At 32.4% G+C, this 24,058-nt stretch overlaps 3 protein-coding genes across 3 annotated transcripts in view; all 3 read left to right on the top strand.

Annotated features, from left to right (window-relative positions):
- Positions 1 to 6,044, top strand: part of LOC145311951 (neuropilin and tolloid-like protein 1) — a 72,544-nt gene extending 66,500 nt beyond the window's left edge. Inside the window, exon 17 of the mRNA XM_080151020.1 lies at positions 3,826 to 6,044. Within this exon, the coding sequence (XP_080007146.1) occupies positions 3,826 to 3,857 (32 nt within the window). The 3' untranslated portion in view covers positions 3,858 to 6,044. The remainder of the gene's footprint in view (positions 1 to 3,825) is intronic.
- Positions 6,045 to 7,945: 1,901 nt separating this feature from the next.
- Positions 7,946 to 24,058, top strand: part of LOC145311948 (lymphokine-activated killer T-cell-originated protein kinase homolog) — a 40,744-nt gene continuing 24,631 nt past the window's right edge. The window contains exon 1 of the mRNA XM_080151018.1: positions 7,946 to 7,973. Coding sequence (XP_080007144.1) covers position 7,973 — 1 coding nt within the window. The 5' untranslated portion in view covers positions 7,946 to 7,972. The remainder of the gene's footprint in view (positions 7,974 to 24,058) is intronic.
- LOC145311947 (uncharacterized) overlaps positions 7,951 to 24,058 on the top strand; it is a 31,770-nt gene continuing 15,662 nt past the window's right edge. Inside the window, exons 1-24 of the mRNA XM_080151017.1 lie at positions 7,951 to 7,970; positions 10,764 to 10,914; positions 11,160 to 11,218; positions 11,425 to 11,560; positions 11,737 to 11,842; positions 12,111 to 12,245; positions 12,451 to 12,560; positions 12,943 to 13,063; positions 13,546 to 13,625; positions 13,910 to 14,029; positions 14,483 to 14,565; positions 14,698 to 14,750; positions 15,978 to 16,064; positions 16,736 to 16,883; positions 17,289 to 17,397; positions 17,860 to 17,968; positions 18,472 to 18,604; positions 18,948 to 19,026; positions 19,449 to 19,557; positions 19,884 to 19,998; positions 20,549 to 20,729; positions 20,947 to 21,095; positions 21,382 to 21,493; positions 21,877 to 21,989. Of these exons, the coding sequence (XP_080007143.1) occupies positions 10,810 to 10,914; positions 11,160 to 11,218; positions 11,425 to 11,560; positions 11,737 to 11,842; positions 12,111 to 12,245; positions 12,451 to 12,560; positions 12,943 to 13,063; positions 13,546 to 13,625; positions 13,910 to 14,029; positions 14,483 to 14,565; positions 14,698 to 14,750; positions 15,978 to 16,064; positions 16,736 to 16,883; positions 17,289 to 17,397; positions 17,860 to 17,968; positions 18,472 to 18,604; positions 18,948 to 19,026; positions 19,449 to 19,557; positions 19,884 to 19,998; positions 20,549 to 20,729; positions 20,947 to 21,095; positions 21,382 to 21,493; positions 21,877 to 21,989 (2,552 nt within the window). The 5' untranslated portion in view covers positions 7,951 to 7,970; positions 10,764 to 10,809. The remainder of the gene's footprint in view (positions 7,971 to 10,763; positions 10,915 to 11,159; positions 11,219 to 11,424; positions 11,561 to 11,736; positions 11,843 to 12,110; positions 12,246 to 12,450; positions 12,561 to 12,942; positions 13,064 to 13,545; positions 13,626 to 13,909; positions 14,030 to 14,482; positions 14,566 to 14,697; positions 14,751 to 15,977; positions 16,065 to 16,735; positions 16,884 to 17,288; positions 17,398 to 17,859; positions 17,969 to 18,471; positions 18,605 to 18,947; positions 19,027 to 19,448; positions 19,558 to 19,883; positions 19,999 to 20,548; positions 20,730 to 20,946; positions 21,096 to 21,381; positions 21,494 to 21,876; positions 21,990 to 24,058) is intronic.

The raw sequence follows: 24,058 nt of genomic DNA, 5'->3' as shown, positions 1-24,058 counted from the left end.
TTAACACAAACGAAATTTAATTGGTCTAATTTCTAGTCAATTCTATACAATTTTCCAATCAAAGGAGTCGTGCAGGGTTTCTTTAGTTGTTAAGGGGGGGGGGGGGGGGGGGTAAAATATCGTAATTTTTGTGTGCACTTTGCGCACCCCCCTGGAAACAATCTCTGCACGCCGCTATTTCTAATCTGTTCTTTTTTCCATTTTCTTCATTCTCATTCTGAGATTGAAGGCCTAGTAAACATACCTATTCTAAATTTGCAAATATCTTTTAAATCATTAGAATTTCAATTAATAGGGGATTGCTTTTTTCCAATGAAGAAGTTTGTAAAAGCTAATTTTGTATTATATATTTAGAACACAAACGAGGAGATACAAAGATATTTTAATCGATGCTGATTGAATTTTTTACTTGTTTATGATCTTTTTAAAGGAAGGAAGGGTGATACGAAACATCAAAGATATTTGCTTACATGGCCTAACACCTAATATATGAACAATGACATATTAGAAAAATTGGGTTTAAATTTTATATTTTTTTTTGGGGGGGGGGAGGGGATAATCATCGCCCCTCCCCCATTGGAGTCTCAGATGTCTTCCGTATATGTGTCCTTAAATTTACTTTATTTTTATTTTTTATCATTCCTCCACAGACCTACATATTATCTTCTTGTTTTTTTCATATTTGTTACCCACCTCCCCCCTCCCCTTCCATCCTCCCAAGTTTTCCTAAATGCCCACTCCACCAACCCCCCCCCCCCCCCCACCCTCAACCTCGTTATGTTATATTGTGGTAATCAAGAAAGAAAAACATGTCCAAGTATTCAATCTTATGTTTGCATTATGGCTTTTCTACACAGTGGCCATTGTTGGACAAAATAAGAAATTTATTTTTAGATATTTGTATACTGTAGTAATTGTAGAAAATAACTGTAGTGGAATATAACATAAACAAAAATAAAGAGGTCTATAGTTTTAAAATGATCTAACATTTTATAACTTTGCCTAAATAGACATAATAAATACTTACTAAAATTATACATTTAAGATATTAATAATGTATATGTGAAAGTTATTGTCTAGAAGAAAAAAAAATGAGAAGTTTATTTGTATAAAAGGTCAATTCTATTTTAATAAAGATTATTATAAGTAGAGGCAGAATTAATAACATCAACATAATAATATATTTTGTCAATAAATTTAGAAATGAAAAAAAAAATATGTGTTGGTGTATCTATAATACAAAGTAGAACGATGTCTGTCCGTCTGTCTGTCCGTCTGTCCGTCTGAAGCTTAAGATCTCAGTAACCGCTGAACCGATTGGGCTCTACTCTTCAGGGATTATACCTACTGGTCCTGTGATGGTTTTAAGCTATTTTCCTGGGGCGTGGGACACCCCCAACCCCCCAAAAAACTAAAAAAACCACCCCCCCAAAATTTTTTTTTTTACATTTTTGGTAAAATCTCAGTAACTGCTGAACAAATTGGACTCTACTCTTCTGGGAATATACCTACTGGTCCTCCGGTGGTTTTAGGCTATTTTCTAGGAGGGTGGGACACCCAACCCCCCAAAAAATAAAAAAATCCCAATTTCTAAATTTTAAAACAAAATTTTATTTTTTTTAACAAAAACCAGTAATTGGGTTAGGGGAACCCCACTGCACCATGGGGCAAATCCCCCCTGAACCCCCCCCCCCCAAAAAAAAAAAAAAAAAAATTTCAAAAAAATGTCACCCAAAAAAATTTTTGGGCTTTTTGTAACTTTTAAAAATTTACATCTTTAAAAAGTTGTCGCAATTATAGGTATTAAATAAAATTTACAGAGGAGAGTTTTTAATTTTTGTGTATACGGTGAACAACATGGGTTTAATTTTTACGAATTGAAATTTTTGTGCTAACGACGACCTGGGTTTAATTTTACCAAAGAGTAATTCGGCAAAGAATAACTTATTTGAAAATATAACTATAAAATTATTTTGGAGGGTTGACTTTCCATTACCTCAAGGGGCGAAGCCCCTAGAGGCTAGGGGCGAAGCCACTAGTGTTAAATATAATTCCAATTTTCTTACAAGTACTTTTAAATTTTTCTTGAATTCATTTATTATCCTAGGTGTAAAATATTCTGTAAACATGGGAGGAAAAGAAATTGATTTCTTTAACAGTTTGGGCTGGACATTATACAATTGAATACTAGACTGTTCAAAATGATATTAACTTTTTTTCCCAAATTCTTAATTCCAATAGTTATAATATGTTATATATATACTAGCGGCTTCGCCCTTAGCCTCTGGGGGCTTTGCCTCAAGAGGTTTGATCAATTTAATTTTTTGTGTTCTGGATTTTAAAGAAAAATTTAAAAAAATTTTTTGGGGGGGAATGGGTTGTCGACCTTATTATTTTAATTTTAGTTAAAAAAAAAATTTGGGGGGAATGGATTTTTCATTTTTTGGGGGAGGGTTAGGGGTGTCCACCCCCCAAGAAAATAGTTATAAACCTTCCCCGGACCTATGAGAAGCTACCCTGAAAAGGAGAACCCGATCAGTTCAGCGGTTAGCGAGATCCTTCGCTACAAACAAACAGACACACAGACAAACAAAACAGACAGACAGACATCATTCTACTTTGTATTACAGATATGAATTTATTCAGTTTAGCTAATTTTGAATAGAATAGCAGGGAAAGGCAAAGAATAGATAATATTTGGCTAGCTACCTTGAAATGGATTTATTATTATTTGGATCTTATACTAGATTTTCATGTTCTCTTAGAAAATGAATTATGTATAACAATCTACCTCATTTACACCACCTCCTCTTCAACTGGATGTACAGTCCAACCAATAAATTAGAGGGGAAATAGCAAACTAAATTGACAAAAAATTTCTGTCTTAATAAATATCCACATATATTCTAAATCCGTTTAGCTAGACATAATGTCTTTATATTTCCTGCTACTTTTTGTCTCCAAAGCTTAAACAATTTGTTTAGATTTCTCTTTTTAGTAATTTTACAGAATTAACAAATCAAAATATACAGGTTAGAGAAGTTACTGTAAATAGAAAAAATAAGAAATCTCTATATATCCTCTAATGTCTTTACTGAGGTGTTTTGTATATTCTCAAGTTTCCAAACCATTAACTTTACATACTAAAGTCTACATATTCACATACATTCATGTGTTAACTCCAAGTGGACACATTTAGAGTAGATTTTGTAGAAGGTCAAGTGTATCATCAAGATAGTTTTTGTTGAACAATCTCAATCATGTTGAATAAATGTTTTGCAAGTATTTAACTAATGGACAGGTAAAACTTGAAGAATTAAGACATATTTATAGCATACTTTATAATATACCTACTTTGTATTATAGATTGTCATGCATTAGAAAAATACTTTCTATACATTTATTTGTCATAATTGAGATTAATCCCTTTTTTTGATTAAGGTTTACATCAAGACAATAGATTGAATTAATATTTATTAATATTATTAAATATGATATAATACAAAAAGCTTTTAAATAAGCAAAACCAGATCTGTTGGGGAATCTTATTTTGTAATATTTGATTATTTTGTCATTTTTTGTACCTTATCTAAAACATTTACAACTCTGATTTGTTTTCCAAAATAGTTTCTCACAATTTTTCCAAATTTGATTACAATTCCTTATTTTTTACAAATAGATACCCACAAAGCATATTTCCATAATTTGATATCCATGATGACATTCACCCAATATGTTTTTCCTTAGCCTAAATCTCAAACTTTCTCTCATCACATTTCTGTTACTTTAACGATTCAATATTTATAACATTTATTTTATTTTCAGATGGAGGATTTCCATTTGCAACAAAGTTCTAGCACTCAGCCAGCTGTCCTTTGGCCTTAAGGGTCTCAACATCCTCATTAACCTTCAACACTTCCTCATCACCTCCTCAGACTCTGCACCAGACAATCTCCTCACCCCTTGTCACCTTTAGAACGCCCTCATCTTCATCAGACTCAAATATTGCTGTAGCTGGTCTGTCCACTACCTCCCTCCCCTCTCAGTGTCGCGCTACGCGGCACAAAACATGTACCACGTGTACACTGCCGAATTGTCCACTTGCGCGCGCAGTCTACGCGGCCAGATATTGTCCCCAGTTGACCCATTGTGATAAACATGGTGTGGGGTATTATAAAAGACGCAGCAGATATTGAAAATAAATGTAATAAGTGTTCAATAAAAATAATAGAGGTGCAATGTTTATCTCACATTTTCTATGTGATTTTTTTTTATACATAAATTTAAGAGTTATATTACGCAATATTGTTGTTGGTAGATTTTTATATCTTTGTGGGTGCTATTAGATTAAGTATTTATATCAATTTGTCAATAATTTATCTAGAATTTTAGCAAAAGTGAAAAAAGTAAAAACTTCACTTTAAATTGAAAATGTAAGAAATCATATCACTTTGACAATGATATTTTTAAAAATAATAAGAATGATATTTTTTATGTCAATTAATTCTAAAAAGCTACATAGATTAGGTACAAAAGATTTTGTTTAAAAAAAGGAGGCAACAAAAAAATCATAAGATTTCCTCGTTATAAAATTTTTGTAAATGCTTTTTGGAACTAAAAATTAAGGTTGACTTTTACGCGAAAATAATGCTATTGTAAAGTTTGATCATAAAATTGTTATTAAATGTATATTATTCTACTGAATGTTAATAAGAATAATTCATACAGATATTGATTAAGTCACCACAGTTGAATTAAAGTGGAATGTTTAAATTTTATTTTATAGGACACATCGCTAATTCTTTGCTTTTCAAAATATATAAGTTTTTGCAAAATAAATTCCACTTTATTTCACCTGTGTTTCAAAGACTTGCTATTAAAGTGTTCAAAAAAATAACATATTAGAATGTGCTCAGCAAATAATGTTTAAAATGTTTTGTAAATAATTTGTTTCAATATGTTTAGTTAAAAATCTACATATATTTTCTTACAAATTTTAATCTGTTTAATATAAAATCCATATAAAAGTCAAAATAGGTTAGGATTTTTGATTTTAAATAATGTTAAATATTTTACAAAAGTTGGTGCTTTTAAGTGAGAAATTAAAAATAAGTTGAAAATTGTTATATTTGTTGGATATTTAACTGTTTTTTTTTAAACTTCTTCCAAACTACTTTCCCATGCCAAAATTAGAATATTAAGAAATAATTAAAACAAAAATTATTATAACCATAAAAATTCACTTATAAAAAATATCATAATAGCATTTCTATCATATTACCTACCTAAAATCAGAATAGCCAATAATAATTTCGTAAAATATATTGATCTAGGGATCTTAAGGGATGAGACAAAGAACAATAAATTGTTCTACATCCTCAATGAATGATTATAAAAAATATCCCCCCTTTTTAAACATAAAAGGTTGAAATGTTTGAGCACTGCTTGTTTAAACAAACCAATCAAAATTTAATGAAAGTATCAAAATTTTTATAGTCACCAAATTAGAATATGTGATTATAAACCTTTGTGTCAAAAGATTTAAAAATTTAGCCAATACACATGTTGATATTTCCTTAAATGCAGGGATCTAGAGGGATAAGACAAAGGCCAATAAATAATTGTACATCCCCCAGTGGTAATACACAAAACTACCCAACTACCCCTTCTGTATAAAATAATTAGTGGTTAAAACGTTTGGACACTCAACTTAATGAACCAACAAACAAAAATTTATTAAAAGTTCCAAAGTTGTTCAGTTTAGGAACAAGAAAACGTACTATAAAACTTTGGGGACTAGTGTCATAAACAGCCTAATGTCTCCTCCCTTCTTGTCAATTGTAGAAAATAACGATAAGGTGGATATTCCTGCACTCCAAGTGCAATGATGTGAGAGAAAGACTATTAAATACCCAACTTATTATGAAAATGTATGTTTGTAAAGAAAATAATGTACTTCTAGACCAGACCTTACCCTTCTGTGTTATTATTGTTTTTTTTGTATGACTAAGTCAAAAAGTTTTGCCAATAAATGATTGAGAAAATTTTTTTTTTAGTAGCGAAGCTACTCTATAATTCACTTTGTCTGCCCGTCCGTCCGTAATGCTATGGGGGGAAACTTGATTTTCTCGGCTCCTATTCAAGATAGACAGTTGAAATCTTTAGTGATGATTCGTATGACATATGCCCATCTAATCTATACATTGTTTTGTCCATCTGTCTGTTGTTTGGGGTCCAAAATCGATTCCTAGATTTTCAAGTTTTCGTGATTTTCTCGATTGCTATTCAGGATTGACGGCTGAAATTATCAGGGATTGAACATGCTTATATTCTACACACTGTTAAAAAAAATTTTTTTTTTTAGCATCAGGTAATACTATATATTCTTCACATTAATGTATAGTATCAATCCGTACATACTAGGAAAAAAACCTCATTACGATACAAGGAAGTTTTCAATGCTGTTTTGAGTATTAGGTAATGTTCTGTGAAGTAACATCTAGTACTAAATAATGTATTTGTCTGTAGAGTATTATCCAATACGCTCTTGGGAATAAAATTCAGTACTGTAGAAGTAATTTTTCATTACGCTCCTTCGCAATTGTTGTTACCCTCTATCATAATTTTTGATACTCTGGAGAGTATGAAACTGTTTTACTTTGTATGAAAGATCAGTTTATAATATATGATTATTATATGTACATATACATTTTGTTATATCAACAAACATACCAAGCAGAGCCATAAAACATTAATTTAAATGTAAATTTAGTAAAAAAATTACTTTAAAGATGTTTAGGACTAAACATTATCCTTAAAAATAAAAACTATGGTCAGTCATAATTACAAAAATCAAAATTATAAATCTGAGCATAAATAGTATCTTTTCATCTTTGTCTAAAACGACCAAGCATTGAAACACTTCCATGAGAGGTGTGCACGAATGGTGTCTGTTTCAATTATTCTTTACAGTACAGATTCGTACCCTAGAACGTATGAATAGTTACTATTTTAATAAACCATTCTCTTGCGTATTGTCTGATATGCTACAGCGTATGAAATAGTACTAAATCAAGAAACATTTCTACAGCGTATTTTCCGATACCGGGCCTACAACGTATGAAATATTACTATTTTTATAAACTTTTCTACAGTGTATTCTATAGTACCCTAGAGCGTATCAATCCATACTAAAAAAATGTATGGGTTCTGTATAGTAATAATTATTGTCTTATATAGTATTACATAGTGTTATATATTAATTATATAGTTGTAGGGTACTTACGGGTCCAATACTCTCCAGAGTATCAATTGATACTAAATAAAAAAATTATTTTTAACAGTGTACTTATGGATGTTGTCATCTTAGTTTTACATATCATTATTAATACGCAATATATTGGTTGGTTCGGTTAAAAATAATTTTCTTTCTGTTTAGAATTATCTATAATACAAAATAGAACGATGTCTGTCTGTTTGTTTGTAGCAAAGGATCTCGCTTACCGCTGTACCGATCGGGTTCTCCTTTACAGGGTAGGTTCTCATATGTCCCGGGAAGGTTTATAACTATTTTCTTGGGGATTGGGACACCCACATCCCCCCCCCCCAAAAAAAAAAATAATTTTTTTTAAAACTAAAATTAAGATAGTGAGGTCCACTACCCCCCCCCACCAAAAAAAAAAAAAAAAAAATTCCCCCCACCCCCAAAGAAAACCTTTTTTTTATTTTTCTTTTATATCTAAAATACGAAAAATTAGTTTAATCAAACCTCTTGGGGCACAGCCCCTAGAGGCTAGGGGCAAAGCCGCTAGTATACAATGATACATTACATTTTTACACTATTTTTGAACAACAAATTAATTCAACTCAGTTTGACTTTATAAAAACATTTAATAAAAAATTTGGTTTTCAGATAACTTCCGTGAATAAAACGACTAAACAAATATTGCTTGATTCACTTCTACAAGAGAAAAATTGAATTGAATATGATTGCTAAAATCGAAATATATCTTCGTGTCTAAGAATAATGTACTTTTTAATAGATTGAAAACATTCTAACTTTAAAATATATAAATAAGGGTAACATGGACATTAAAGCCATTGAGAAAAAATTTTCTTATGATTAAAGCACAGTGCAAAAAAAAACAAATAACCATGACAAAACCCAAAGTGACTCAAAATCAACCATATGACGTCATAAAAATGAGGGATTAACTATATCTTTTTTGGGGGTTTTCTTTCCCACTTCTCCTCTCATCTCTCTCATTTTTATGACGTCATAAGACTGATTTTTTAGTAACATCGGGCTTTGTCATAACCATTGATGAGCGTAATAACCTTTTTCTGTTAAATTTGTTTTAAAAATTTAAATAAATCTTTTTTTGTGGCAATTGTAAAACTGATTTTAAAACACACACCTCTTTCTTTCTGTAGTTGTTTGACCGTTATTCTTATGGTGTCAGAACATATAAAATGTTCTTGTTACTTAAGCTTGTAGTCAAATTAGAAGGATAAATAGCTAGAATACGATATTTGTCTGTTACCAGATTAAAAAACAAATTAAAAAAAACAAGATGATTGTAATCAAATAATAGTTTAAGGAGTAGAGTTTATTTAGTCACCGGCGCTAAAATATTTTCTAATTATTTATCCACGAACTTTAATATTAATATTTTGAAGTTGACATTTCCTAATACACTTCATCTGTTTTCATTATCTCGACCTTATCCCTTTTTGTCATAATCTTTTTCCTTATGTTGTTCACTTTAAATACCAGAGCTGGATCTTTAAATCATTTTAGTGGTGAGCCAGATCGGGGTGAGCCAACTTTCCACAGGATTACAATCTTTATAATTGAAAAAAAAAGATCTCTGTCTGTGTATACCTAAGGATCTTGCTAACCGCTGAACCGACATGGTTGTCTTTTACAGCACAGGGAAGTACATGTGGGAAGGTTTAGTACTATTTTGGGGGAGGGTAAAACTACCTCCCAAGAGAAATCGACCCTAGAAAAAAATTACCCCTTCAAAAAAATACCCCCATAAAATATTTTTTACTTTTCTGTTTGAAACTAAAATAAAAAATTGGGTTGTTGAATTTAAACCCACAACCTTCAAGTTCCTCTAGAGGCTTCTAGGGGCGAAACCGCTAGTACCCTAGTAGCGTTAGTGGGTGCATTTGGGGAAATTCGCGTACGCCATTGCTCGTTTACTACAGAAACTTTTTTAGGGAAGGGGGGTGATTGATACTCCGTCGAATTGTATTTTTGATCCTCTGATGCAAGGTTATTTGTGTTTTGTCATTAATAATTAAGATATGATTCATTGATTAACATATTTCGAAGAAAAGATTACGACACAACAATTATAATGATATATTTATAAGTGGAAATCACGCAACCTCTCCAAAAAGCAAGACGGAACAAGGATTTGAAATAAATACCAATATTGGAACATTAAAGTAATATATTATAACTTTATTATTGGAACAAATAGATGAGATAATTTCGTTCTAAGCCTATTTAATTAATACTCTTAGGTTATATTTGATTCTTAAAAATTCTTTTCGAGTTAAAAAAAAACACTGAGATTTCTTTTAAACTCTATATAATTCGAATTAAAACATTGCCAAAGATTGAGATAAAATTACTTAGATTAATAGATTTATATTTTTCATTTCATTTCCATGATTTTAGTGAAAAGAAGTTAATATCAAATAAATTTTCTTGGTTCATAATTCTTTTGTACCATGCAAGGATTTACATAAATCGCGAAGAAAGAACGATTTATATATAAAGTTATATATAGTTAGATGGGGAAAATTTGTCGAAGTCGCTTTTAAAATATAAATGGATTTAGATTCGTCCACTTGATTTTTAAAAATTTAAAATTTAAAACTTTTTTATTAGGGCGTTTTCTCATATCACCAATTCTTCGTGACAGCGCTTTCAACAGATCTTTAGTGTTTTACTCTTAATACGCTATCAAATTCAAAGTCAAAGCAAAAATTCCATTGATAAATTCCTAACAGGTGAGAGAAACAACTATTTAAGATTATTTTACAGAATAATAAGGCGTGAAAATAACGAAATGTCTTTTAATTAATTTCAACAAATGCAATATTCCATGGGAATATATGTGTGGAGACTTTTTGTCTCTAGATTTGAGAGCAGTGCGCGGCATTTTGTGATTAATGCGCAAAGTGAATTTATCCGCCAAAAATCAAAACAAATATTAACATTCCATTTCCTTATAGAAAGTGGTTATACTAGGGAAGGGAAGGGACATTGGATTGAAAACTACAATGGTAACAAGGTTTTAAAATCTCGTTATCTTATTTACTGTCTACAAGACTGTGGGTACATTTAATGAACTTTTGATTAATTGGTTATTTATACAAAACTAGCAGTGCGCCTACGTTTTAACCAATAATTTTAATCCGCTTAAAATAGTTTCAGACCGTTCCTTAACATAGCTATGTTAAGCTTTCCTTCCTAAATAGAGAACTCATTTGAGTGTTATCGAAATCTTAAGTTTCAGGTAATTAAATCTTGCTACTTTGTAAAAGTTAGTACGTACGTAGAATTGAATGAATCCTGTTTCACTTTTCATATATACGTACTTATGTACAGACAGACAAAATGAGCTGTGTGTAGAATAAGATTAGCTTCGTTATTAGTAATCCTGTTATCAATTTGAAATAAAGTTAAATTTTTTATGTTCTATTTAATTATACTACTATCTAACGAAATTATCTATTTCAGATGAATAAAAGTTAGTAAAAAACATCTAATCCAATCTTGGATTTAAAATGCCAGGATCCAAGTCAAAATCAAGTCAGCAAAGTTCAATCCTGAACTTTTTAAAGAAAGACAACAAGCCAGCAGCCTCGTCCAGAAAGCCAAGCTCGCCTAAGGTTAATTAAATTGAAATAAATAAGATGAAGTTTTAATTTCTACATTCTTCTTTTGAATAGTAAAATGATACAATTTCCCTATAAATTCTTAAAATTTAAGTGAAATTTAAAGTGCACAGATACTCTCAATTTCTTAGGACTATTTTTGTCCGGTTATTTAGATACTACGAAAAACATTCTTTGTATCTTGTGCTTTTCCAATAGCTTGATATTACTGTGCTGCTAAAAAAAGGATTATCTTCTAGTTTATATCGAAACATGGCAAGAAACCCGTAGCAGCTATTACTCCTATTCAATTGAACAGGTGGGTATTTTTTAAGATTATTATAAACCTAAATAATTTTGAATAGCTGACGTTTGGGACTCCTGCGATTGTCATAGGACCTCCAACACTATACCATTGAATAAACGTAATAATAAAACTAAATTTGAAATATATACGTTCAGGTTACCTAAACTCATATGTTTTAAAAATAAATAGGTAGGTAATCAAAACTTGAATTGTTTTAGAGATACCGAAATAGAGAGGATAGATCTAACTAGCAGCCCAGACCTTTTAAATGATCAAGAAGATGATGTTTTCAATGAATTGTCTACACCTGTTTTACCTCATATTGATAATAAAAACAAAGATACTAAATCAGAGGTAGGTAAAAATAGAAAAAAATAGATTAAATTAGAAAGACTTAATAGGTATGTTACAGTTTTAGATTTGTTTTTATAAATCTTTAAGCAATCTTTCATGAAGTTCACGATAGAAAAAAATAGGTATCTACAGAACTACATATTTAAATAACATGCTATTGAAGATTATTATTTTAGGGTGTTGATGAGGGCTCGTGGTTGACCCAGATTTTTGGAAAAACTCCGCAATTTGACAGCTCCACAAGCTCTATAGATGACAGTCCTGGTACAAGACCTATTCTAGGCAACGTTATTTCATTTCTATAATAATGCAGTTTTAAAAGAATTCGATAGGTTTAACACACATTTTACTTTTCATAAAGATAACATTATCCCAAAGCTTCCAGTTTATAACATAATTGAATCATTGGTCTCGAGGTCTTGCCACAAAAGGCATAAAATATCATAATTCATGAATGACATAGATACACTTCCATGATTTGTTTGCTTCGCAATTTTGATGTTTTCAGAAAAATATTGCTAGGTATGTACTAAATGAAATTATGTTGTAGGAGGAAGGTTCAGTAGTAGAAATGCCAACAGACACAATGATGAAACTTCAAATAGTCCCGTCAGTCGTCCAGTTACTCTTGTTTCGGGTATCAATCAATTTAAGAAGCCCACTGCAGGACCTCATAAAACAACAGGTTTTGTTCTTATACAAAAAATACCTATATATCCTTCTTTGATTGTTGACTAAAATTGACAAAAGTTTCAATAAAGTAATATAAATATTTTAAAATTATAGCATGATGTCTCGAGTATTTTTCAAAACAATAGTTACAGAATTCTATTGCTATTTTTTCATCAAAACATTGTTAGCTTGTTTCTAATAGACTTTGTTCACTTAAGAACTAAATATAGAAAGAGACAATGTGGTAGCCTCCTCATCAAGTACAACTCGGAATCTCAAATTTAATGAAACAAAATCTCCCTGGGATGATGATGATGACGATTTTCAGGTTTGCTATTTTTAATGGATAGCTCTTGTCATTAATTTTGGCATATTAGAATTTTCCGATTGATATCAAATTTGGGATGATGATTCCTGTAATAGTTAGGTATGATTTAGTTTTTCTAGTATATTCTAGATATATGGTTGAATTTTTTGTGTAAAGATTCCCTATAATACAAATTGTATCCAGTATAAAATTGACTTCGTAGGTAGAAATATTATATAGATATAATAAATCAAATGTAAAAGATTTTGTGATTTTCGATTTTATTTTTTAATAATAACTACTGAATATGTGCTCTTTATATCACTTTGTATGTCCATCCATGATTTTTTTGTGGTTGGTGCTTTACTACTTATGGATGTTGTCATTCTTGTCTCTATTACAGGTAGAAACAACAGCGAAAAAATCTAACCATAAACCAAAGCAGTCAACCATGGATCCTAGCAGCCCTATAATAGAAAATACAGAGGATCTGGTAGCAGATTTTGGCCTTGATGACTCACCAGGTACTAATAATTAAATTCATTAATACACAAGCGGACAACCAACTCTATTGCAGTAAATTATTTGCTTTCTTTTTTCGTTACATAAGCAATACGCATATATAAACTGCAATGATTTTTTTCTCTACTGCGATTTAAGATAGAATACTTTTGTAAAGATACCACCTAATAAAGAGCACCAAGAATCAGGGGTGTATATTTTGCAAATTTGACCCTGATAAAGTGGGGGGGGGGGGGAATAAAAAATATGTGATTTGGTGGGTGGGGGGGGGGGGGGATGTTTAATTTACCTATTCCGTCAGTCTGTCGGTCATGCATAAAAAGACAATAAAAATATTTATAGTTTTTTAGCAAGGTTTCGTGAATTCTTTGAATTATTGCATATTTAACATCTTCTCTATAATTCATTTAGTCTGTTTTTCCTTCCATGAATTTTTATGGCTTCACTACTTGTCATTTTAAAAATTTATAATTTCTATTGCTAGTGTTAGACACAGAGGAAATAGAGGATTTTGAACAACAAAGTGATTTCGAGGAAAGTGAACCACCCGCATTTTTGGAGGAGGTAATACAAATATTTTGTCTGTTTTTTCTTTTCTTTTAAAAAAACAGCAGTTTTCATGAAAACAATTCTTGTTAAGAGCGAAGCGTTCCTTAATTAGGTTCCGTCCATCAGTATCGATACCTACCGATTTTTAAACTTTACATTGTGACTCTTGTAATAGTTAGATTATAATTCATAAAAGGACAGTGAGTTTGTACATGAGAGAATGTATTTATAAAAGTTAAGTATAATTTACAGTCCAATGTCAATGTTCACTACCTTAATATTACTGTTATTTATTTTAGAACGTGGCCGATGAATCTGCTGAGATAGAAGATTGTTCCGCCTTTAGCCCACCCCATACCCCGCCTCCAGAGAGATTATTAGAGACCTGTCCACCACCCAACTTTGGTTTAGCTTCCAAGGTACAACTAACATGCATTATTTATGTAAAATGTAAATACCATTGTCAAAAGCATAGCTTTTCTTATATTATATACTAAGGTCGGTAAGTCCGTAAATGATCAGGAATAAGGTATCAAGTCCAAAATGATAAGAAATATGGTATAGCCAAAAAGCAAAATATATCTAAAATATTTTTTTTTTTTGGGGGGGGGGGCAGATAAAAGGTCTTCACTACGAAGCATTGCCCCCAAAATCACGAAAAAATCTGCTGTAATTGCCAAATATTTTTTGAATTAATTCAGTTGTTGGTTACAGCTCTTATCCTTATGTTAGGCATGTAAGACTTATCCTATCCATTTCAAACATTGCATAATGTTTCCTTATTTTACTATCCACGGAAAAATGGTTATAATACACTGCGACAAATAACATTTCCTTAATTTTAACTATAAAATGATAGTGTTCTTATTAAGGACCCACCAACTCCTGGCACAGGTGTACCTGAAAGTCAGGTTATCTTTGATCCATCCCCGGAGAAACCTCCAACTTTCCGTAGGTAAGAAAATTGGTAACAAAATTTATTCTATAAGGGGTAGTTTTGTTCATCATCAATCATTTTTTTATTGTCCATTGTCTTATCCATTAAAGTCCCTTATTTCCCCATAAATTTTGATCTATGTTATTGCAGGTTTTCATCTGCTGGCAGGAGTCGGTTATCAACAAATAGAAAAATTTCTCCAGGTGGGTTTATTTAGTCAAATTCAGGAGGATAGTTATTGCCCCTCAATCTGTTCTTTCCCTTAAAGTGCCTATTAAGCTCTGAACTAGATAACCCCCCACCTTCTTCGTAATTTTTTATGCAGAACACCCGCGGTGCCTTTAAATGCGGTTCTTTAACACAGTAACCACTTTCCCCCTCTCCAACGTTTAATATTTTTCAAAATACGGGGGGGATTTCCTTGCTCGACTAAGCACTTTGAGGAAACATACCCAAATAATAAAGTATCAAGCCCTTGTTTCTTATTTTTCTATATGTACCTAAATTTAGCTGATATACAGGGTGGGGCAAATAAGACCGGACAAACTTAAAACGGCCATTGCGCCAAAACTACTTGACCAATCAGGACGTTTGACCACACTATAAAAAGCTTAGGTAATGACCTTTTAGCACAAAAAAAATTTTGGACGAAGATAGACGTGTACACCGAGCTGGCCGCGCATATGTTCAACAAGGCAGATTCCAAATGCGCCGGTGGTCAATGCGCAAAATCACATAACGTAGGGTCCGATAGGGAAGAAGTTGGAATCTTGACCCCAAATTTTGTGGGTGTCTTAGGCTCATCAAGTCACACATTTTGCCGTGTTTAAATCTATTTTAGCTCAATCATAGCCGAAATGAGATCGATTTTTCAAGATTTTGAGCCTCAAAAATCACAAACAGTAGGGCCCGACAAAGGAGTTGGAAATTTGACCCAAAAATTTTGTGGGTGTCTTAAACTCATCGAGACACGCATTTTGAGTACTTAAAGTCCATTGTGGCTAAATCCTAGCCCAAATGAGAGCAAAAACATGGATTTTGTCAATTTGGCGGTTACTCATGTTCCTAAGGAAATGTGGCCTCCCAGCAGCCCGATCTTAATTCAATGGACTTTTGGGCCAAAGACTACTTTGAAGCATGCACCAATAGACGTGCCCATACCACAAAGACCTCCCTCAATGCCACTATCAAGGAGAACTACGCCAGCTTGGACAGGTACATTTTGAAATGGACCTGCCGGCGGTTGAGGAGGCCGGTATAGGCGGTGATTGAGGCTGGCGGCGATTTTGTTGAATTATCTACTAGTCATATACTTATTTTGCTTGCCAGTTTTTAAAATTCAATAAAATCTTTAAAATTGACGATTTTATGTTTATTTGTTTAGAAGTTAGAATTTGTCCGGTCTTATTTGCCCCACCCTGTATATTAAGGTGCATTGCGAACTAAACCTATTTCCCTTGTTGATGAACCTACAGCTTTGCTCAAAACTGATAAATCAAACTCTTCTCTACCTCAAGGAAAACTTTGTTACACCCAATTGTGATAAACTAAATCACTGCGATCCTTCTGTAGAATAAGATTAGGTATAGATAGAAATTGAACACTGCTCGTTTTTACGACTCTGTCTAGAATTTTTTTGAGCCAATGAATGAGAAAACTTTTTTATAAATATACAGTCCATTATTATTTGGACATAATTCTCACTAAGACAACTGTTCCTTTCATTGCACGACCTTTATCTTGGAGTTATGTTTTGCGCTTGTATGGGTATATTGGAAAGAAATTATTTACAATATATTAGCTATATTGCTATATTGTACCTAATTGATATGGAAATATCCGTGGATATCGTGTCAGGGGAATAATTGTCAATTTACGTTGCTAACATCTAACTCATTTATGTCAATGTTCATCCAGAGCTGAATCTTTAAATCATTTTGGTGATGCGCCAATTCGGCGCACCCCGATTTAGCGCACCACCAAAATGATTTAAAGATTCAGCTCAGCTAAATGGGGTGGGTAGAGGGTATCGTTATTTAAGCCCGTTGAGAGTTTCACTTCAAAAGGTAGAGAAGATGAAAATCATCTGGTGTAACATCCAATTAGTAATAGATTCATTTTCATTGTCAGCTGTCGAATATAACAGCAATGTTTCTAACGTAAAATGCTAACAAAGTATGAAATATAGATGAACAGAACGCAAGTACAAAATCTCTGAATAAAAATATAATTCTCTTAACTACTGTGATATCAACTTTGAACGAGTTGACGCATAAAATTACAAGAACTGCAAGTTTTAATAAGTCAAGTAATAAGATGAACCAAAGTGATATTGAGTAAGTTATTTACAATTTATTATTTTAGACTTAAATAACAACATCCATAAAAGCAAAGCTCTAAAATCAGACGATAGAACAAATAAACAGAAACACTTGTAACAAGGGACTTGTTATAAACATAATTTCAGAATGAGAATATTAATTTTAAACAAAATTGTATCTTTTTGGTTCACCAGTATTTCCCCCAAGTGCTGTTTTTCAAATCTTGTGCTTCATTGGTGCTGATTAATAAAAAAAATAACAGCTGAAACCTGTAACCAAAAGATGCATCTACATTTTATATTTATAGTAAAGTCATCCAAAATGAATAATGAAGCTGCTATTCTGAAAATTCTGATTTGCCTATTTTTTTGGTTCGCAGTGTAGGTAAATATTATTTTGAACTTAATTGTTTCTGTTTAGAAAACACAGAGAATGGATATCGAAATTTGAATCTGAATTTACAAACTTTTTCATGGAGATGAATTTTTCTCAACCTCTACAATCCTCAGAAATGGAGTTAATTTCAAAGGCAAGTACATTCAACCTACAATTTTAGATGGTGGTTGTGATCAATGATCTTAATGGACAGGACTATAAATTAATATAATCCATTTATTATAAACTACCACCTCTTGTAGATTAAAATTATTGGTGGAAAAGTTTGGACACTTTTTTTATACTTATAGACCTACATAAATGTCCTAGTTTGTTATAGCGTAGCTTATCTTATACTATGTGAAGAAATATCAGCGGTTTCTCTTAAACTTCATTGCATAGTCAGGCACAGAACCTTTATTGTTAAATAAGTGGTTTTTCTTGTCTTTGTGTTTTTACTATAGGTCTGGTTAGGTTATATTGGGTACTTGGTATCCACACAGGGGCTAGACATAAAGAAAGTTAACAAGATACTCCCTTTTTTCCTTTTCTCCATGTATGATCTAACATTGTTTATGGAACCAAGATTTAAATTGTGATTGTGTCTTAATTTTAGATTGAATCTGCCAAGTCTTGTTACCGAAAACTCGCCTCAAGACTTGAAGAGCATAAAGTTCTGACAAACTCAGAGGACAAGAGTTCCAACCCGATTCAAATATCTTCAGGTTAGGATAAAGATATAAGTTATTATGCACAACTATTGTAAGTATTTGGGAGTAGATTAAATTAACCTAACCGTCATTGTCCTATCCTTTCTTTTGAAAGTTTCTGTATTAATGATAATTTCTATTACATTCTTTTTTTGTGTGTTTGAAATAAGGCAAATAGTTTTTACTACTTCCACCAATTGGAATTGATTTCTCATTTCCGATTTCCAATTTAATGATTTATCGTAATTTGTATGGCACTTGGGACCTCCAAAATAGTGGTCTCTGAACAGTTGTCTGTCTGTTTTAATATTGCAATTTTACATGAAGCTTTTCTTGGACCCTTTAATATTATTGACGTATTTTTATTTGAAATAAAGGCATAGGTAACAATTCCACTTCTTTCATAAATTCAAAAAAAAGTTTCTGTAACTTTGTCATTTTCCACTATATTATGTTTTTTTATCATCAAAAACAATCTTAAATTCCCTATTTATTAATTCCCTTTTCCTAATATTTAGGAGATAAAGTTTCTAACCGTGTCCGTCCACATTTCCCAATATGGGACGAGCCCCCAGGGTCACCAGACTTCGATGAAAGTCCGCCATTTGAATTCAATGAGGAGGTCAATGTTTCCCCGGCTAACAACAAAGGAATGTTCATATTATAATATTAAGACTTCTCAAAACATCTATCTACATTAAGAACAAAAGTAAAACAAATAAATAAAAAAAGAGCAAATTATAATAGTAAAAAATAACAAATAATTATCATAGAACTTGAAACTATAAATAGGTCGATAGGTTGCTGACTTACAAACATGTTGATACTTGATATTGTATCACTTTCTCGATCGTAAATACAGGTATGACTATTTCTATCCCAATCTGTTTCGGATTAATCCACAAATTTTTGACAATTATACTGGCCAGAATCGACTAGTAAAAATCCAGGCTTGCCATTCCTATAGTAATATGAACATTTAAAATTGATTAGGTTACTCTTATGAAGACACAATTTCAGATTCAGAACCTCCATCAAGTCCTATTCTGACTTCTAGGATGAGGTCCTCTCAGGTTTGAGTTGGATTTTGAAAATGTTTAAGTCCAGTCATTATTTAAAGTTTAATATTATGCAAATTGAAAATGTTTTTTTTTAGGGCAACTTAAATGCTTAAAAACTTAAAATATGAAAATAAGTCATATTACAAAATGTATAGTGGATTTTGCTTATTTTGACTAAAACCTAAATTTGTATAAAAATATCAAAATTAGTCCCAGAGATGGTGGGTTGCAGTATTGTTTCTCTTAACCCTAAAAATTCAATTGCATAGCAGGATAAGTACAGTAGGCACTTCCTGAAAATTGAAGATCTAAATTTAAGGCCTTACATTGCACACGCACACATCCAACTACTATAGTTAGTATAATGAATAGAGTATGTTATTTTTAGTTTATCCTGGAATCCAAATCTAAATAATTAATAAAATGTAATTTAGGCCTCAATTGGTAAGTCAGGAAGTGGTCCAGTATCAAAATTCAGGTCTAAGAAACCTGGAGCCGGGGCTGTGCCCTCCAGCAGTGAGAAATCTCCGAACAATAATTCAGGTGCAAGTTAAATATTTTTTCTTAAAACTGATGTCTAAAATTATTCTTACGTTTTTTTTATGAAAAAACCTATGAAATTGAAAAAGAAGGTATGAAACATTGCACGATAAATTGATGTACATCCCAAACGATAATAATCATAATTACCCGTTCTGTAGCTCTATATCAATGGTTGAAAAGTTTTGACACTGTATGAACCAACAAATCGTGCTTAGATAAAATAAAACGCATGAGAGAACATATTTATGGACCGTTGGGTACCAGAATAATTTATAGTCCATTGTCCTTTCCCTCGTTGGCTGTTTGTCAATTAAAATATTTTAAAGGCCTATCTGATGACTATAACAGCTATGATCAAGTTGAGTTCAGTGTGCCCAGTTCTCCTCCGTTGCGAAACTCAAATATACAACACAACCAACATTATGATGATCAGCCTGTCAGGAATCAAGTTAACAATACCTCAGTGTACCTTAAAGTGTATATTAGAATCTCCTATAGTTTTATTATAACTAATGCACTTGCACAGTCTTGTCCTAAGCAGAAATTAATATTCAATAAGATTTTGATAAATATACATAGGTATATAATTTTAAGGCCAAAAACTCTGATTTGTGAATGTGACAAGGGGGGGGGGGGAGGAGTTTTGACACTTTTGCGTAAACAGTGATTATAGGCTTTGTCTTTGGAGTGAGAGAATAGATTAATTCACAAAAAAGTTTCCCTTTGGGATGTAGTTTTTTAAAAATTAAATAGGAAAACTACATACCAAAAGAAAACTTTTTTTTTTGTAAAATAACCTCTCCTCTCACTCCAAAGACAAAGCCTTCAATCGATGTTCTAATAATGTCCTAATTTTACAACCAGGAATTTAATCTACAAAATGGGTAATTTTGTTTATCATCATTGGGGATGTATATTAATTACCGGCCATAACTTTAACCCTTAAGATTTCTGTTATCACTCTTCGTTTTTTGACTTGATCGTTTCTTAGTTCACATTATTTCAATAATCCACGGACAACAGCCAAGGAGACAGGAACCCAGTTCATAGAAGATTTCCATACGCAGCATGTCGGTGCCATGGACACACCAATAGAGATATTAGATGATGATGAAGAGATTAGTTATGATAAGATGTTGTATAATACTCCTAAACATTCCACAGTTAGTAAGGTAGGATTTGTTCTTGTATAAAAGTGTATCACGGTTTCAATTGGATTTGAAAATAATGTACAGTTCACTCCATTCTCTCTGATTATAATTAACAAAATAACCCTTTATACATAAAGATAAGAAAAAAATTCATAATTTTGACAGCTTTAGTTGTAAAAAGAAATCAAGTTCTTTGTGGAAGAGTCTTTTTAATGTTCATAATTGATACCATAATTAGAACGCCAAAGACAAAGCTAACGAGGATGGCAGATTTATTGGTGAGGCCAGAAATGATGGGAAAGATAGAAATTTATCCAGTGAGAATCATCATTTCAGCCAGGGAATAAGAAAAGTTCTGGCTGAAAAGTTTGGTATGAGAAATTTTAGGTAAGTTATTGTTAAAATGATTTTAATTTTTAAAAAATATGCTTTGAGTTTTCAATATTTTATTCTTATGTTAAAATAACAAGTTGTGTGTGTGTTTGTCTGTCTGTAGCTTGCAATCTTGCTAACCGCTGCTGGACCGATTTGGTTATTTTATAAAGTCAAGTAACAATCATTACTTTTTAATGCAAAAAGTAGGTAATAAATTGTTATTCTTTGTTTTTTTACCTTTACTTTATTATAAGCTAGGTATAAAAAAGTATAGGTAGTTTTGACAATGTTTTTGAAGGGTGAACCAGTTACAAGCTGTGAACTCTGCCATCATGGGCCATGACACATTTGTGCTGATGCCAACTGGTGGCGGCAAGTCCTTGTGCTACCAGCTACCTGCAGCTTTCCAGGTGATGGGACCATTTTTTACATTGCTTCTCTATTACAGTCCTACTTTTAAATTTAAATTTTGGCTGTTTATTACACTAGTCCCCAAAGTCTTCTGATAACGTTTTCTTATATCAGCTTACCAACCTTGGAGACTTTACATTGAATTTTGATTTGTTGGTTCATTTAGTTGAGTGTCCAAACGTTTCAACAACTTATCTACAGAAGGTGTAGTTTTTTGTATCATTGGGGATGTACATCAATTTATCGGCCATTGTCCTTCCTTTAGATCCCTGCAAATTAAATCTATTTGGCCTGAATTAATGTTAATATACCCATTATTGTATCTGCTGTATTATATGTCAACCTAATTATCTATCTATGTGCCTTAAAATGAAATATTTAGGGTGGAATAACAGTTGTAGTCTCTCCTCTTGTAAGTTTAATACAAGATCAAGTTACTAAACTGAATGGTATGAATATATCAGCTGATCATTTATCTGGAGACGATTATGCCAGGTATTATATTTTATACATGTCAGCATTATGGGTAATATTCATGGGAAGTGGGGGGGGGGGGGAACATTGGATTGTAAATCATACGTGTAATCAAAGTTTTATAAATACCTAGGCACGTTCTTAATTCATTGTTACTTTTTATAGAACTAGCGGCTTCGCCCCTAGCCTCTAGGGGCTTTGCCCCGAGAGGTTTAATCAAACCAATTTTTCATATTTTAGATTTAAAGAAAAAATGTTTAAAAAATTTTTTTGGGGGGAGAAATTATTTTTTTTTTGGGAGGGGGGGTAGTCGACCTAACTATTTTAATTTTAGTTTTAAAAAGAAAAAAAAATTTGAGGGGGGTATTTTTAATTTTTGGGGGGGTTTGGGGTGTCCCACCCCCCAAGAAAATAGTTATAAACCTTCCCGGGACCTATGAGAAGCTACCCTGTAAAGGAGAACCCGATCGGTTCAGCGGTTAGAGAGATCCTTCGCTACAAACAAACAGACACACAGACAAACAGACAGACATCGTTCTACTTTGTATAATAGACTAGCGGCTTCGCCCCTAGCCTCTAGGGGCTTTGCCCCAAGAGGTTTGATCAACCTAATTTTTCGTATTTTAGATTTAAAAAGAAAAAGTAAAAATTTTTTTTTTTTTTTTTTGGGGGGGGTATTTTTCATTTTTGGGGTGGTTGGGGGTGTCTCACCCCCCAAGAAAATAGCTTAAAACCATCACAGGACCAGTAGGTATATTCCCTGAAGAGTAGAGCCCAATCGGTTCAGTGGTTACTGAGATCTTAAGCTTCAGACGGACAGACAGACGGACAGACGGACAGACGGACAGACAGACGGACAGACATCGTTCTACTTTGTATTATAGATAAGGGGGGGGGAAGTTCTGACACTTTTGCGTAAACAGTGATTATAGGCTTTGTCTTTCGAGATAATGGATAGGTTATTTGGCAAAAAAGTTTCCTTTTGGGATGTAGTTTTCCTATTTTTAAAAAAATTTTGGATTCGGTCTCCAGGTTCCGGTACTCCAGGCCTCCAGGTGGATTCTGGACAGGTAAAAAAAAAAAATTCAAGATAGAACAAAACTTATTTAACAAAAGTTGGTACTTTATGGATGGTATGAACTAATTTGAAGAAATTTTTGAAATCGGGCTCCAGGTTCTGGTACTGCAGGCCTCCAGGTGGATCCTGGACAGGTAAAAATTGAAAATTTTTACTTTAAAAGTTAGAACAAAACTTATTTAACAAAAGTGGCTTCTTTATAGATGGTATTAACTAATCTGAAGAAAATTTTGAAATCGGGCTCCAGGTTCATGTGCTGCAGGCCTCCAGGTGGATCCTGGACAGGTAAAAATTGAAAATTTTTACTTTAAAAGTTAGAACAAAACTTATTTAACAAAAGTGGCTTCTTTATAGATGGTATTAACTAATCTGAGGAAAATTTTGAAATCGGGCTCCAGGTTCAGGTGCTGCAGGCCTCCAGGTGGATCCTGGACAGGTAAAAATTGAAAATTTTTACTTTAAAAGTTAGAACAAAACTTATTTAACAAAAGTTGCCACTTTAAGGATGGTATGATCTAATTTGAAGAAATTTTTGAAATCGGGCTCCAGGTTCTGGTACTGCAGGCCTCCAGGTGGATCCTGGACAGGTAAAAACTGAAATTTTTTACTTTAAAAGTTAGAACAAAACTTATTTAACAAAAGTGGCTTCTTTATAGATGGTATTAACTAATCTGAAGAAAATTTTGAAATCGGGCTCCAGGTTCAGGTGCTGCAGGCCTCCAGGTGGATCCTGGACAGGTAAAAATTTCAATTTTTACTTTAAAAGTTAGAACAAAACTTATTTAACAAAAGTGGCTTCTTTATAGATGGTAGGAAGTAATTTGAAGAAAATTTTGAAATCGGGCGCCAGGTTCAGGTACTGCAGGCCTCCAGGTGGATCCTGGACAGGTAAAAATTAAAAATTTTTACTTTAAAAGTTAAAACAAAACATATTTGACAAAAGTGGCTTCTTTACAGATGGTAGGAAGTAAATTGAAGAAAATTTTGAAATCGGGCTCCAGGTTCAGGTACT

The sequence above is a fragment of the Acartia tonsa genome, chromosome 2, assembly GCF_053477335.1.
Source record: "Acartia tonsa isolate MP-2025a chromosome 2, ASM5347733v1, whole genome shotgun sequence".
NCBI lineage: Eukaryota > Metazoa > Arthropoda > Copepoda > Calanoida > Acartiidae > Acartia > Acartia tonsa.
This window is presented reverse-complemented; position numbering and strand designations above follow the sequence as displayed.